This window comes from Ischnura elegans, chromosome 1, assembly GCF_921293095.1.
Source record: "Ischnura elegans chromosome 1, ioIscEleg1.1, whole genome shotgun sequence".
In the NCBI taxonomy this organism is placed as follows: domain Eukaryota; kingdom Metazoa; phylum Arthropoda; class Insecta; order Odonata; family Coenagrionidae; genus Ischnura; species Ischnura elegans.
This window is the reverse complement of record NC_060246.1, coordinates 29,573,411-29,589,508: the sequence shown is the minus strand read 5'-3', so window position 1 is coordinate 29,589,508 and position 16,098 is coordinate 29,573,411. Positions and strand designations below refer to the sequence as shown.

The 16,098-nt window shown below is 42.9% G+C and overlaps 1 protein-coding gene across 2 annotated transcripts in view; it reads left to right on the top strand.

Moving 5' to 3' along the window:
• The first annotated feature begins 1,363 nt into the window (after positions 1–1,363).
• Positions 1,364–16,098, top strand: part of LOC124157785 — a 262,840-nt gene continuing 248,105 nt past the window's right edge. Inside the window, exons 1-3 of one of the 2 annotated variants that reach the window (XM_046532803.1) lie at positions 1,364–2,949; positions 3,486–3,575; positions 4,108–4,143. In XM_046532803.1, coding sequence (XP_046388759.1) covers positions 2,539–2,949; positions 3,486–3,575; positions 4,108–4,143 — 537 coding nt within the window. In that variant the 5' untranslated portion in view covers positions 1,364–2,538. The remainder of the gene's footprint in view (positions 2,950–3,485; positions 3,576–4,107; positions 4,144–16,098) is intronic. The other variant, XM_046532812.1, reaches the window with a different exon arrangement.

Genomic DNA, 16,098 nt, shown 5'->3' with positions numbered 1-16,098 from the left:
CATGCTGCGAGGCCTCGAGCCCTGGCCGTCGCAACTGAGCAGGATGAGCAGAGGACGTGAACTTGGGCGCATGTATCGATCAGCTGACTTGGACAATCCAATCCACATGACTCCGCACACTCTGAAGTCAGCTTCTCGAGGAAGCGGTCGAGTAGCACCGGGTCGCTCTCTGTATCCTCGAATTTCAGGAAAAAAAGTAAGGAGAGTGCGACAAGGGTCCGTCTTCTACCTTCTTTGGTGATTAAACCTCCTTCTGAGTGAATAAATAAAGGTGTCAACCCCGCCAACTACTCAAAGTCATCGTGGCGAGGATTGTTTACGGGAAGCTTCGTGGGAAAGAAGTTGCGCAGGGTCGCGTTTTATGACCTCGAAAAAAGTGAGAGTACGACAAGGGTACGTCTGTTGCCCTCTGCGGTGATACATCTACTACCTTCTGTGGCCGAGTCGCCGTCGTCGACCCATAAGCCTTTGAGGGAGGATTTTTTTAGGAAACTTCGTAGGGAACATTGCACAGGGTTGCACTCTTGGGTGTTGGAATAAAAGTGATCGAGTACGACAGTCCTCTGCCCATTTTGGTGCTTAAACTACATTCTGAGCGCAGAAATTCGGGTGTTACCTCGCGACTACCTCAAAGGCCGTGAGATTCTTTAAGGACACCGAGGCAAGGTTATGGGAAAGAGTTCCCCCCAGGATGCTTAGCAGGAAGGAGCGAATCCCTGTCGCGTCGCGTTGTGCGTGCGGTACTCGGTCCTCGCTCTCGTCGACATTATCATAATTATCGCCGCCGTCATCTTAGCAGCGGGGAGGCGTCGACGCGAGTGGAGACCGCCCGCGGCCTGCCGCCGCCATCGTAAAAACATCCTCCGAGGCAGGGGTCGGAAAGAGGTGGGGGGCGGAACACCCCCTGACTCATCATCAACGGACTGAAAACATATATATATATGGATCGATTTTAATTTTTTTCGCCCGGACAACACGTGACGTAGGCCCGTGAGGAACTCACGAAAAAGTGTAAAACCACCTCACCAACCCAGGACTCGCGCGGACTCTTTGATACCCTTATTACGTACACGCGGAGGGGATTTCGGGGCAGGAGGGGAGTAGGATACGCCCCTGGAGGGGAGTAAGTTGGAAGTGAGTTCGTATAAAGGGAGGGGGGAAGGAACGATAGGGGAGGGGGTTTTGATGGAGGGGGAGCAACTGTTCGGGAGCGTTGTGTGAGCAAGGGGAGTGGAGGGGGGAAGGGGGTTTGCGAGAAGGGATTGCGTGGCAGAGGGAAGGGGGGGGGGAGAGAGGGAACAGGGAACGAACCCGTGTTTCGGGCGTTCGCCGCTAAGAGGACGCACGGCGTCGAAAAACCCTGCTCCTGGCAGACGTAGAGTGGGAAGGAGCGGTGCCGAGCGTCTCCCCAGGTTACGACGCCCCCTGGATACGGAGCCGAGAGATACGAAGATAGAGAGAGAGCATCGCATCTCCGGGATATATAGTACACATCCGCCGCCGGTGACGCCTTATCCTGGACAAAAAAATACCCTCCCCTCCCGTATCCTGCCCTCCCTCTCTCCCCCCTGGACCCTGTATCCATCTCTCTCTCGACATCCCTCCAGCCGATCAACATTGCCCCCAGAGTGTAAACCGACCCGAACCGCGACAGACCCTGGGTCTCACGATAGACCCCTGTGGCCATTGTCCTTAGTAGGAACCAGCTTCCGTCTAGGACTAGGGAAGCGGGTCACAATTCTTGGCCACTTATCGATCTATTCTCTCATTGAAAGGCGGCTGGGAAGGAGTCGGGATTTTTTTCACAGTTCGGGTGCATGGCCACATCTTGTGGCCGGTAGCACAGGGGCGGTTTCCTATCGGCAAAGCGGATACTATTCCGTTTAAATCTAGCCCCGACGCCAGACCGCACTCCAGATTTTGACGCGATTCGCCGCCTGAAAGTGACAAAATAGCGCTGATAACATTGGTAAATAATCCTTCACGTACGTGGGAAGTTAACCTGATAACTCCGCGAAAATCCCGTGTGGGTGAATGTTTGCTGTGGATTCGTGAGGGTGGTGGACCGGTAATGTTGACGTTCGTCCCAGGCCGTAACGGGCGTGAGTGAGATCAGCCGGTGTCCGTGATTACGTTCTGCATCACACGGGGGGCGCGTGAATGAACGGGGAAGAGAGATAGGGAGAGAATGAGCGAGTGTTTCTACTCGTAGTTCCTTGTTTTGTTTTTTAACGAGAAAGGGCGCTGCGAGGTGGTATTTTAAGTGAGTGCATCTGTGGGTGAGAATTACTCAAAAATCATAAGGGAATCTGGGTATTGCTCCGACAACACGACAACCACGACGTGGTTGATTCGTTTTATGCTGCGAGTATAACCCTGAGTGTGTGTGTTTTTGAGTGAGTGTCTCTGTGTACGGAACTCGTCCACCTTTTGTTTTCTTGGTCATTAAAAGTGAGAAGAACAATAAAAAAATACGAGAAGGCCTTCTTCCCTTTCCCTCCCTTGTTCGATCAGGACTCCTTCTCGCTTGCCGAGACAATGGCTTCCAATTTGTACCGAGCGAAATGCTCCTTCCGTCCGAGCGACGGGGGCCTAACCGTCGCACCGGCCATAATGACCCGATCCACGCCTTCGTCCCCTTGTGCGTCCGTCAGGGGTCGGGTCATAGTGGAGTCAGCCTCGCCGCCTCCTTCGCCGTCCGCAGCCGCGCAAGGAAATTCACAGTGCAGCGGCGGCAACGGCACGGCCTCCGCCGGCAAAAAGCCGCTGGCCTCCCCGTGTCGCCATCTGCCCATGCCGAGCGATAAGCTGGAGAAGGCGAGCTCGGAGCCGTCCCTCAAAAAGGCTGCCAAGAGGACCGAGGGAGGAGGAGGAGGTGGTTCCGCCAACAACCGCAAGAGCACGCCACTGGACACTCTCCTCTCGTTCGAGGAGGGAGATTTGTTCGAGGTAAAAATAATTGATGTACATTTCAATGAGGTCCTTTGCTTTTGTATTCAACCCCTTTCCCCTTTTCTCCTCGTACGTGTTTCTATGGTTTTTTTCCCTCCACTCAGACGTTGATGGTTCATTTTGAGATGGAATGCATAATTAATAATGACCCTGGAAATGGGTCGCCTTGTAATGAATGATATTTTTCTCTCTGAAAGTATAATTGCGAGCTTCCCTGTCGCTTGCGGGCTAGTTTTGCATAGTATCAAGGCCGTTTCTGAAGCATGGAAGGATTGAAGAAGCATATTAAGGGCCAATGAAACTATATTTTTTGCTGAGATTTTCATCTGTGAGATCGGAAGACAAAGACCCTACCCACCAATCGCTTTTGTTTTCCCTGTCAACAAGTGGAGCTCCTAAATCTCCTTATGATGTGCATTGCGTGTTTAGCATTGCCTGAGCTCTTTTTTTTACCCGTTGAATAACTTTGTAGCTTTCAATGTGCTTTATATGTGCTTATTTTTTAAATTTTTTTTGCTCGCTCGCTTGCTTAGGTGTTGAGCAAGGACGGCCGAATTTGGTGGGCTTGCAGAGCCCTTGGAGCAAATGATGCTGTGGGATATGTTCCGGCAAAATGCTTGCAGGTACGAAAAATACGATATGTTTGATTATCATTGTAAACGGCCTGCACCTTGAATTAAACATCTCGGCCGGGGCATTAACCATATGTTTCAGTTTGATGTAATGATGATAAGAGCATAATTTACGATACTTTTCACAGTATCATAACTTATTCTTACGTTATACTGTAGTTTAATTAACTATTTGTTGCTTAAAAATGGAGGCTTGGTGACTCAGGCGTATTATCTCACGACTTGTTGTGTTACTTAAGCGTGTATGTTGTTGACTTATCAAAACTTGATATCTTGCCATTGGCTTTTCATGCAAGTTTCAATTCTTTTTGATGATTGATTCAATTTAAAAATTTTACTATGGTAAGTCAAATGCATGCATCTATGTTTAATTAACTTTGTCTAAAATCTCATTAAATTTTTGGGGATTTTAATTAAAAAAATACTTGAACAAAAAGCAACAAATCTTCTCTTGCACTTCTTTCAAATAGGAACGTGTTTCAAAGGATGAATATTTATACCGTTTTCTTTCGTTCATTTCCAGCCAGCTCCACCGGAGGATTCAGAAGAAAAGAAAACGGTGAGAGGTTTTCACTGTTGCTTTCAGCTAATGCCATTATATCGAACAGAAAGGTTATGTTTAGAACTAATGACACGTCTTGATAAAAATGATCGGGGTGCAATCATTGATGTTACATTTACTCCGGTTATTGAGAGATATATTTTCATAAATGCGAATATTTCATCCTAAAAGAATTCGTAACAATAACATCCTTCTGTGCGCCTTTCTGAATTCCTGAAAGCCAATGATCATAAAAGCACTTCGTTGCTTTCAATGCATAATTTTATGAAAACCGACTGTAATACCTTGGTAGAAGTACACAGTGCCGAAACAACGGTCTGTTTTCATTTTACCTAGCTATGATTAAAACTAAGCGGCTATTTAACAACGAGTTAAATGAGGAGAAAATATTTTCACTGCGTGCCAAGCCGAAATTCATGAAATTTCTTTAAAACATAGCGCCATTAACTGTAATTTATTGTACCGATAGTTACGAAACTGTCAAAAGATACCGATGTAGGCAACGAAATTCCTCTGCCACCAAAGATATGCAGGAGATGCTTCATCTAGCTAAGAATGAATTCCTCGTGAGATTTTGGGGTCGTTCTTGAGAATTTTCTTCCCAATGAAGTTTAATTGTGTTCCCACGAGCATTAAATGGTGGAGCGAATCAATAGAAATAGCGCATTTCCTTTCGTCAATCGAGGAAGACGGAAATTTCTCCGATGATTTTGTAGTTGTTCCGTGCACTATCCGGGAATGAAACATGAAATCAACAACACAGCACCGTGATGTCTGCGAGAGGCACAACCCATTCGGATAAAGGTAAATCAAAGAGGGTACAACTTCCTCTCTGCGGGAACTCCGCTCACCTCCTCCCGGTAATGTCTGGAATGAGTTTTCGAGGAAGGGGTAAATGCAATGTGCTCGGGAGTGTGACATTTCCGCTTTTGTATGTTTTTTGTCCGACCCTTCTAATTGCGGGGTTTGAAGAGGCGCACGTGACCACGACTACCGTTGGATGGTTCTGCCCTTCCAATCTCCCTCCCTCACCCCCATGCATCCTTCGAAGGAGACTTCCTCCGAGGTTTATTTCAACTCTCTCAGTCATGAAAAGCATCCCGGTACTCATTTTGTTTTTGTGAAGTTTTGGAGCCACTTCACATTTTTAAGTCGAGTCGACTTTTCTGAGAAATGCAAGAAAAGTCCAACATCTTCTTCTCCGTGCGGGGTTCATGCATGCAGGTACTCTCGGACCACGCGCCCAAAAAAAAACGAGATTCTCCCCCCGCGCTGTTTGAGTCTTGCGAAATGAAGACGCCTCTTCTAACAAGTTCCCGAGTTTGAGAGAGTAAGTTCACCCTCTTGCCTTGCGAATTTTAATTAACGCGAAATGATGCGAGAAATTAATTTCCCGGAGATGAGCAATCGTTACCATATTTGAGCCTAAGGCAATCCGAGACGAGTGGAGTGAATGGAGGAATTAGGGAGAATACCTTTTCCCCACGTTCTTACGGGGTTATGTCGTAACCGCCGAAGGAAAAAAATAATTAATTATCTACGCCATTGATTCCCATAACGTTTCCAAATTGAATTTTGGTTCGATACCAAGAATCCTATTGTAGGAGTTAGAAAAATTTATTCTCAGGAGGTACGGTAGATATTGTAATCAGTGGCAACATTCTAGCAGTATTGTTAACTTTCGTAAAGTTAATGACTACTTCTGTTGCTATAAATACAATAAAGCACCTCCTTCATTTTTATTCTCTCCTCAAAAATAGCTTAATAAAGCTCGTTAAGATTAGTGTAGTTTTACGAATTTTATCTGCTGTAAATATAACTTAATAATAAAATCTCTGGCTACAAAGTAAATGCGGAAAAAAACTTTTTCCATCTACGGTAATTCAATTCCTCATTTGACACAATTTGGAAATAAATGTGAAATCGAGGGAAAAATGCAGTATTATTAAAAGAAATGTGAACAAGCAAAAAGAAAAATATGGCGATTACTTCTCATATTTGTTTCTTTAAAATGGCAGCGAGACAGTCAATACCTTGGACGTTCCTATTCCTAAAGGTACATTTAATTCGCTACTCAGTAATTCAGCAATACGTACGCAATCTACTGGATTCCCTACTCCGAACATTTGATGTTAATAGTGGCAATAATTGGCTGTACAAATTAGTTTTGCTCATAGGATATAAGATGGATATTTTGGATCAAAATAAACTGGATGTTAGCTGACAGGAACCCGGTGGTGGAGTAAGCCACCGGCAAAGCCGCGAGTGGACGACGAGTGCTAATGAGAATCTTAATATGGCATCCGAGAATTGATCAAGGTTGTCTATGGAAAATTTCGGTCTGTGCTGGTATAAGGACTCTATCTCTGAGGTTAGGAAGCTGTTTAATTATTCTATTAACGAGCAAATTATTTTTCCCTTCTGCTTTTCATTAAATTCTTCAACCCCTATTTCCCTGGACAAGTTTGAGAACACCTCCTGCCGTGTGCTCCTGTGGTGTTTTATGGGGTGAGGTATGGATGTGAATGAGTTCATTACCTTGGTAGTTCTCCGTGGATCTGCCTTCGGTTTCAGCATTAAAAGAGGGATAAAACCAGGAGTAGAAATAATGCGATAGAATCGAATGAAAAGATATAACCTTTTTTAATGAGTGCACATTTTCTGCACTACATCGAGACACTCGTGGAAAAACTTACTTTCCGTAGTTTTAAAAGGAATCTGGAGTCTGAAATATTTTTTGGGATGATGAGGTATTAAGGGGTGATGGAGAAGGGGGATTATCTAGTCTAGGTGACGCAATGTTAAAAATCTATCATCATTTTCTTTAATTGCCGGGAGTTGTTTTACTATTACCGTTCTTTTTCCCATATTTTCTCACTGTACAAGTTCCCTCCATAGCTTTGATTTTCCTTCGGACAAAATTTCTGTGTATGGGTAAAAATTAAGTTTAAAAAATTTGAAAATTACCGCACGCATGAATTGAAATTAAATTAAATTTATATAATTTTCTCGACACTTTTCCTTGTGTTATCAGGATTTTTTTAGGCGACTGAATCAACACGCCTCATCGCGAAGGGAAAATTTTTCGGGGAAGGAGTGAAACAACCCCTCCCATCTTAACCTGGGTTCCACTATAGCTACCTAGGTGGCTATGGTTCCACCCCCGCCGGGATCTGTGTCTTACTCGATAATATGCATTTCCACTGAAAAAAGGCTGAAAAACTGCTTTTAAAATTTTCTTCGTGGAAAAATTCTTCATCGCTCCTCCGGTTTATATTCTTTCATTCCTTTTATTACTATTCTTCAGAGCCAAGGTTTATCTCAGTCAGGTATCAATTAATGAAAAATTACCCAAATAACACGTATGCCTAGGGTGTTGCTAAGGAGGTAGTAGTCCTCCCAAAATATGGTATTCTTTTAACGCTGTGCTTTTCAAATCTATTGGAAAGGGCGATAGGGATGATTGGGTGTCCTACTGGAGTTTCTAATTTATATCCTGTCATCGACGGTGATAAGATTTGTGGTAATACTAACATTTTTCTCTCCTAATTCCAGTGAGGTAAATGCAAATCAGTGTAAAGAAAGATCTGAGGTTTTCACGGCGTATGCTGTTGTTGAAGTTTATTCGGGATTGCCACCGGATAAGGTTCTCCATCTCTGCCGACGTTTCGATGGCCGAGTCGTCCATCGTCATCAGGGCTTCTGACCCTGATGACGATGGACGACTCGGCCATCGAAACGTCGGCAGAGATGGAGAACCTTATCCGGTGGCAATCCCGAATAAACTTCAACAATGCAAATCAGTGTGTTGCGATCTTTGAGTTTCCAATTCGGTGTCATTTAAGTGCATGTATGATTTATTCAAAATCAAATATGTTTTAAGTTCCTTGGGATTCTTCGTAGCCTTTCATGAATTATTTTCTGGATTTAGTTTTCAGCATGGTGAATTTAGTACAAGGATGAAAAAGTACACAATATGTCCCCATCAACTCTTCCTTTTCATTTTCCATAACCTAGAGGCAGTTCTTGATAGGAATAAAGTTGGTAAGGAAAATATAAAGGCATGTAGTGTTCATTCTCAGCATCCGAAACTTTCTAATTCCCTCCAATTTCAACAGGCATTTAACTCGTTGAAAAAGTTCTAAAAGATTTCGCCAGAGGCCTCTGCGGCGAACCCCTTTAGTAGTGGCATCTGGCGGCGAACGTTGTAACTAGTTCGGAACTACGACGTTGTGTGCGCCTCGCCGTCTGCTCTCACATTCGCATCACATTGTTTGGGACGTATCGAAGCCGTTCAAAGGTAGTGTTGTGCATCCCAGCTGTAGCTGCCGGCACGCGTTGCAAGGCGAGTGAGTTTCTCAACGGTTTTGTGCATTGACGGATTGACTAAATTTTACCTCCTCAAGTCTTCTGCAGCTCTCGGAGGTAGCCATCGATCCTAACCGGTGAGTAATTTTGTCATTTTTACTAAAATTCACCCTAATCTTTCATCGGCGTTTTCCGCAGGTGAAGTTACATGCAGTATGGGTTGTTGAGCTGTCCTCCTGAGCGAATTGGAAGTATAAGGCTCTTTCTGTTTTGCTTGGTCATTCATGACCTTTAAGTTAAGATTATGGTAATTATTTAAGGCGATCTCTTAATTAGACTGTCGATATTATACGTGCATTATCGCTTTTATGGGATCGAGAGTGATATTCGTGATGTTGTGGTAAATATATTTCGAAAAGCCATGCCTGAGGTATTCTTGCATAAGCACTTGAAGTTCTATCTGTATGGATCACTCGGTTGATAGTTGGGAATGTTTATTTGCCGCCAGAATCCACTAGGAGTTATCTAGCGCATGTGCCTGTGCGAATGTTTCTGTCATGCCGATTTACAATCTGAAGGGCTCTAAAATAAAAAAAAATATTTCTCTGTTCTTAATTGATGATCGAATGTTTTCTTATGCCAATTTTTATTGAGAGTATGATTAAAATCCTATTTTGTGTGTTTGACGTTCTCTTTTCATATTTGAAGGTCTAGTTTCACTTTCACCTTTTTTGGGAGTTGAGCATTCTCTTGTTATATATGTTGTTTACAGTTCAGAAGCATACTTTAATCGTGGGTAGTTTTCTTATTATACTGTCGTACGTATAAGAACAGATTCCATAGTGCAGCATTGTTTTTTCATTGCTTATCGTCCACCTGTCATTTCCTAAGTCTTTTCCATCGTGCGTGTCTTTGTGGCGGACCCTTATATCGAATTACTGGCGTCAAGTAACAGTAAATAAATCTCGAAGGAAGCGCATAATGTGTTACTACTTCAAACCATTATAATCGTGGAAGAAGAAAGCAAGAATTTGGAAAGTAATATTTTCACCCACCTAGTGTACCAAACCAATTAGTGCTCTTACCTTCTCAGGGTGGACGTGAAATCACTCGTTCCAAATTTCCACTTGCAAATTGTGTTTGTGGGAATGGGAGTAATTCATTTCTGGAGGAACAGTGCGAGACTGAATGCGCGAACCGCCTAATTGCTTTGAGTAATGTTACCTTTCTTTCTCGTGTATTTGGACGAGGGAAAATGGTTTGTATAATTTAGGGAGCTGCATGAGTTGACTGGTTTTTCAGTCCATCCGACGACAGAATGTAGCAAAATATCCCATCTTTCAGTGGCTTAGGTACTTAATGTCTATATGCTAGTTTAGCGAGCTGCCGGAAAAGAAGGTTCTGTGTGCTTGGAATGGAATTTGGCGTCTGCCCGGGCCACTGCGCCGGCGTATGACACCTGTTAAGGCTGAGGAGGAAAGTTCTTTGCCGATTCAGGTCGATACATATTAACTCTTTATGTTTGAGTAGTGTGCGTGTGATGTTGTAGGGTTGGAACGATTTGTAAATCACCTCATAGTGCGTAAAGTTGATACGGCAGTTCTTTCGTTCCGGCGTCTAGCATTATTTGTCAACTGTCTATTTGCTAGTGAGAGCGATGTGATAGGTTAGATCGTCATAGGAGCATTATTGTGCGAATCGTGGTGTTAATGCTTTGTATGATGAGTTTCCACTTCTCTGCCAGTAAAATGGGGACCGTTATCGAAGGGAACGTTTCGGTTCTTTGTACACGATTATTAATAATTTATCAGTTCAAGATCGTCGTGTGAGATCCACTCGAGTTGTAAGATATAGTCATAGGAAGTGGATCAGTGGCGTAACTATGGGGGGGGGGGAAGAGGGGGACAGATCCCCCCAAAGCCTCAGAGAAATATTAAAAAATTATTTAAAACTGTTGTCTAGTTTTGACATTTAATACCTGCGTCTGCTTTAAGTTAATTTTTTGTGTGAAAATGATGTGAAATGTATTTCCAGGCATGTTATTTTTCAAAACTTTTCCCAACGGGGGTGTGGGATCGCCACCCCAGGTTATCCCATTTCCCCCCCCCCTCAAAGAATAGTCCTAGTTACGCCACTGAAGTGGATCCTTCTTCTCCTTTGATAGGGTTACCTGAATTTATTTCAAGAATTGCATTCGTATTATATTGGGGACGGTTGTCCATTTGAATACCAACTAGGATTGCAATATTACAATGTTAATACTACCGATATTTGGAAGTATAGATCCCCTTTTTTTGACTTCACGTTAAAAATCAAGTCGTACATGATGAAGCGGAAGAATATTTGTGGGGTCGTTCTGTCAAGGTTCTTCTCGAGGTCCAATGGCAACCGCCTTATTTGATTTATTCCACCCTGATTGGAAAGTTAATTGATTTTTTATGACGGAGACTGCTATTTATGCGCGGCTCCATATAATTGATATTCAATTCGTAGTTATAGGGCCTCGTATCAATTATTTCTGATCCGTCGATAGGGTCGTCAGTATTCTGATCATGCCGTTTGACTAAGAATGTATTAGTTTATATTTTAGAATTGCTGCTGTCCCGAATTGGATTGTACTATAATTTTTTTCATTCGCAAAGTAGAATGTTCTCTCTTATCTCATGTTAGAAATGAAAATAAATACCATCGTGTTTCGAATAGGGTGGTTTCCTATTATTTTTTTACTGTCTAAATCGAAAGATTATTACTCCTGGAGTACGTATTTCACGCTTTTAGATTTTTAAATGACGATATCTATTTTTCGCGATTAAATGAAAAGTGAAAAATTTCAAGCGCGCGAAAACTCGACGCGTAAGTATGAATGCCGGGAAATCTCTCCGTGTGACGTATTTCTGGTTCCCACTGCCGCCCTGTGAGGTGACCTTGAGGCGAGTTGAGCGCTGATACGACGCAGGCTGCTAGCGGGTAGCTGAGTACCCTGCTGGCTGGTAGCGCTTGGCTTAAATAAGGATTATTAATAACTTATCAAATGAAGAAAACTTTCTGACCTTAGCCAGTTTCAATAAGTGATTATTAAGACATGTTTCCCTGAGCTCTGCGCCTCATGCATGCATTGGTAACCTCAGGCGATGTATAACTCCTATCTTCTCGTATAGAAACAAGGTCCCTGTGATGTCACGTGGAGTGGCATCGCATGGGCGCCAATCTGGCCCTTTTCAAATGAGGATAAAAGTGGACCATTGCCATTCGTCTAAACCGGTATTTTTTAAACGAAATGATTTGTATATTAAGAATACACTAATGGTGGGTAACGAATCGCAATCAATGCCTTTCGTTTTCTTTGATGAAGGAAACTACTCTATTCTCGATTTCTTTTGTCCCAGCTCTTGGTTTGTCTGAATTTGCCTTCCCTGAGTTGCGCAATTTTCCTCTTCTCCTGCACGTTCTTGCAATATTTACGAGCGCGAGTTTCGTCATTGTCGATCCTTTGGCTTTTCATACGAGTCGCAATTTACGTAACTGCTTACTTGTCTTCGGTGGGAGGGAAAAAATGCCGCTCAAGGTCACTTCCCGTGCATGCTAAGGACGACAATGAAAACGTTTGCTCCACATCCATCTTGCATCTTCGACTTAATAAATGACCCCCAGGAACTTGTGATTGTTCCGAGACAATGACGCAGAAGGCTCAGCGACCCCTTCTTTCCCATTTTCCTCATCAGAGAGAATTAATGCTGACACGGTCTCATGCAGGAAAAAGTCTATTATGTTATTTTTATTTTTATTGGATCATCTATTGTTTTTTTTAGCTATACCTCTGATTTATTATCACATTTTCGTAATTAATGTTTCGTTGGTAAATCAAAGTTAGGGAACTGGACTTCAAGGTCTCAACGCGTGATCAGGGGTCCCATTCCCCGAAATATTTTGAAGACATGGTATTAAGGGAACCCCCTTTGAATGATTCTGCCCGAGAATTCTCCTGGCTATGGCCCTGAATTACTTCAGTATCCTCCGGTGTTTCTTTTTGGTCTTGCTCAAATAATAAATCCTCAATGTGTTTTTGGAGTATATGTCCTCCAAATATAATTAGTGACACTCTCTGGCGATAGTTTCTTCCATGGCATAGCTATAGTGAAAGTAAAGCGTAAGTATTTATCTCAGTTTTGTGGTGGGTTGATCGAAGATTTGATCATAGTCCACTTTGGCGAAATCCACCGGAAACTGACGTATTCTTTGATACTATTTTTTATGATCACTGAAATTTCGGCTCCAATTTATTTTTATTGTCGGCTTCTAAATTTTAAGTTATTTTAATGAACTATCGGCGTCAACGTCCGAGATCCGAAACACTTTCTCCTCGACTGAAGATCGCTTCATTTCTTTGGAATCGCTGGAACTCGTTGAGTTCGATTCAAATCTCTCGTTGGGAAATCCTTTCCATATAAGATGACGCTCTGATCGGGTGGTTCCATGTCGTATAAAATAGGTAGTTCTTTAAGGCACGTGTATGTCTACGCTCTCTGATTCTGCGAATAGCATTATTTTGCATCCCGTATTTGTCGATCTTTTCAAAGCTCTGTTAAATATCAACAGTTTAAAATCCTGGTCTACATGTACTCATTACAGTTGGTGTGTGTTTTTAGTTCATGAGCATCATTGCTAAGAAAGATTGGTATAAGTTTTCTTGACGTCATGTTAGTCAAAAGTTCAGTTCATTGCTTTCCTATTTTTTCAACGTTTTATTCTGTGAGTCAGCTATGCAGTTTCAAGTACGCGATGGAAGCATGTCGGAAAAGGTATCAGTTGATAAGTATTCAGGAGCCTCTGTGTTCATTTTTGTCTGCATGTCGAGTCGAATTTCTTGCATCCACTGGCGGAGAAAGTTCAGATGAAGATAGGTACACACTGGTGTCCCAAGGTCTCTTTATCCTTCCTTTTCTTTTCTGGTGATGATCTACGCACCTGGGAGAGCGTTAAATGTTATGCATCACTTCATTCTCTCCGACGTTTTGCCACTCCATCGTTCGTTATCAATGGGGATGTGTATTTGGAAATTTATGATCTTGGCTTTCAGCCATGCGATGCAATCACACAAGGAATGCCTCTGAATACTATCTATGCTTCAGTCAAGACTAGTTCCGCGCCGCTGAAGACTTCGCCTTCTTCGCGAGTTTCTTAAGATTTATTGGTGTCATTAATCATGGCGTGGTGTTTTACGTGCGTTGTCCATTCTTTAAGGTCTTTGATGCCCCAAGCTCTTCAGTTTCTAGTCATTTGAAGAAAACTTAGCTGCTCCTCAATTCTTGCTTATGAGGAATGTATGTATACAGCCTGGAGAGATAACTTAACCCTTCTCGGAAAAAGAGGCATTTCTCAAGAGCTTGTATAACATGTATTTTTATACTTTTGATATTGTTAGTATGTTATATATCATGCTTCTACTATTGATCTTTCAAAATCAATCAAGAATCAAATCACATTGGCTCATCATCTATAAAAGACTAGTAGGTGCCTGACTGACCATAGCTGCAAATAAGTAAAGGCCTAAGTTATTCGGTACGACTACTTACCCAGGTATTGTCATTTTCATGCTTTAAATTTATTTATATCTTTGTCAACCTTTCATTCATAATATTATGCTCCTTTGCCGCTGGTATATCTTAAATTTTTCATTTTATCGCAATATTTTCATCACCTTTTCTTCATAGTATTCACTAATTTTTACTTTTAAACCGCATATTTTGACATCGCGGGCGTGTTATTTCTCTTTGGCTTGCTTTCTCGCCGCACTTCATGGACTTACTTACGACATGGCATTCGTGTTGCGCTTTCCGAGAGAAGTTCTACATTTCGGTGCAAGAAAGGAAACGGAAAGATTCTCTACCCTCTTTCGAGAGCTCCTTATCGTGGTATGGACACAGTCGTAAGCTGTGAGTTTGGCTCGTCGCCGTCGGAATTCCCTGCTTCCTGTGCTCTCTTCGCCACCTTGCCTCGGCCTGCTGAAAGGGATCGGAAAAGTACTCTCACCCACCCATCCTTGTTTACTTCCTTACCCCCGGGGACGGTTGGAACGGTTTTTTCAGGGACGACCCTCTTTCTGGGAAATTCTCGTTAAAAGTGGATGAATGTTTCCGACAGATGTATCGGGCCGGCTTGAGAAGGAAAAGAGAGGAAAAGTGGAAAACCGTGGCGGAAGGAGGTGGGAAGAGGGAAGGGGTGGTGCCCACTGTGAAGGAAGGCTCTCCATTGGGGAGTGCAGGGCGATGATAGGGATGGTAATGGAAGGGAGGATAAGGGCAGGGTCCAAGCGGTGAGTCCTGCCTCCATTCTGTTGGAGATTCGAATGACTGGAACCATTCCTTTTGAAAGGACTGAAGATTTCATTAAAAAATTCGTCAAATATTTCCTGTAAAAATTTACCTGAAATGTATTCTCACCAATAATCCATTCGCTTCAGGAATAATGAATATTGGTCGAGGTGCGCCGCTGGCTGAACGCTGGGGATGGGAATAATATATATTTAAGTGTGAGAAAAAATATTTGGTATACTTAGTTTGAGTCATTTAGCTCCTAACTTACTATTTCTTTTAACTCTCACGATTTACAGCCCTCTATTAGAGTGCACGATCACCCAAATTCACTGTATCAGCTATGCTTTCTTAAATACTGGGAAAACTCTAATTAATTATTGAAGGCAACGTGAACGGTTACGCCTATGTGATAAAAACCTGGATTTTGGGTTGATTAGAGTATTGCGTGAATAGATAAAAATAATATCATGCTGATTAATTAAATATTATCGCATTTTTAGCTGAAAAACGATGTGCGTAGTATTTATTTTGCAAACCATTTGGCGTCCAATCCTTGATTAATTAGTTTAGAGGTTAAGAGAACTCTCAATAGTATGCATTTGCAGAATGCATTCCTCTCCTGATGTATAGATCAGAGTTATCCCTATGCGTAAATGCCGCGTGATTATCATGCTTTATTAGTTATTCTAAAAATTCTTCATTATTGCTACTTATACTGAGCCATGGGAATTTTAGTTGTTCTTGTTGGTCACTCTCCGCTTTAGAGGAACGCACGCATAACTTACCGTACACCCCTCACATAATAACACCTTTTCTCGCCCTTCAAACTTCCTTCCTAATTTCCTCCGCCAGGTGTTTGTCGTTCTCTGCGAGGCAGGGTTGTCTCTCCTTCTTGGCCCTCGACGCTGCTAAGGGGAGGGGAGTTGGGGGTTGGAGGAAGTGAGGTATGGGGAGGGTACCTACCCCTTGGTGGCAGAGGGAAGTCGAAGGTTTTGAGGGATGAAGAGGAAAGGGGGGAAGCTTTGTGATGTTACCGAACCAGCGCTCGAAAAAAAGAAGGAACCGGCCTGCTAGTAGGTGGTAGTTTGGAGGAGTCGGTGGTAGTAGGAATGTTTTCTTTTTTGTGTGTGCGTTCCCTCTCCTTAATTTTCGTGAGAAATACCTGCGACCTCGTCCGAGGCCGCGCCTGCCCTGTTAAATGCACCTGCCCAAAGGAATGCTTGCTTCAAAGACGGATCAAAAGAGGGGATCTTCATTCTTGCATTCAAGTTTTTCCTCCTTCTCGTTCCATTCAACTTTTCTGTTCCTCCACTGCGAGCTTCGCCGGGCA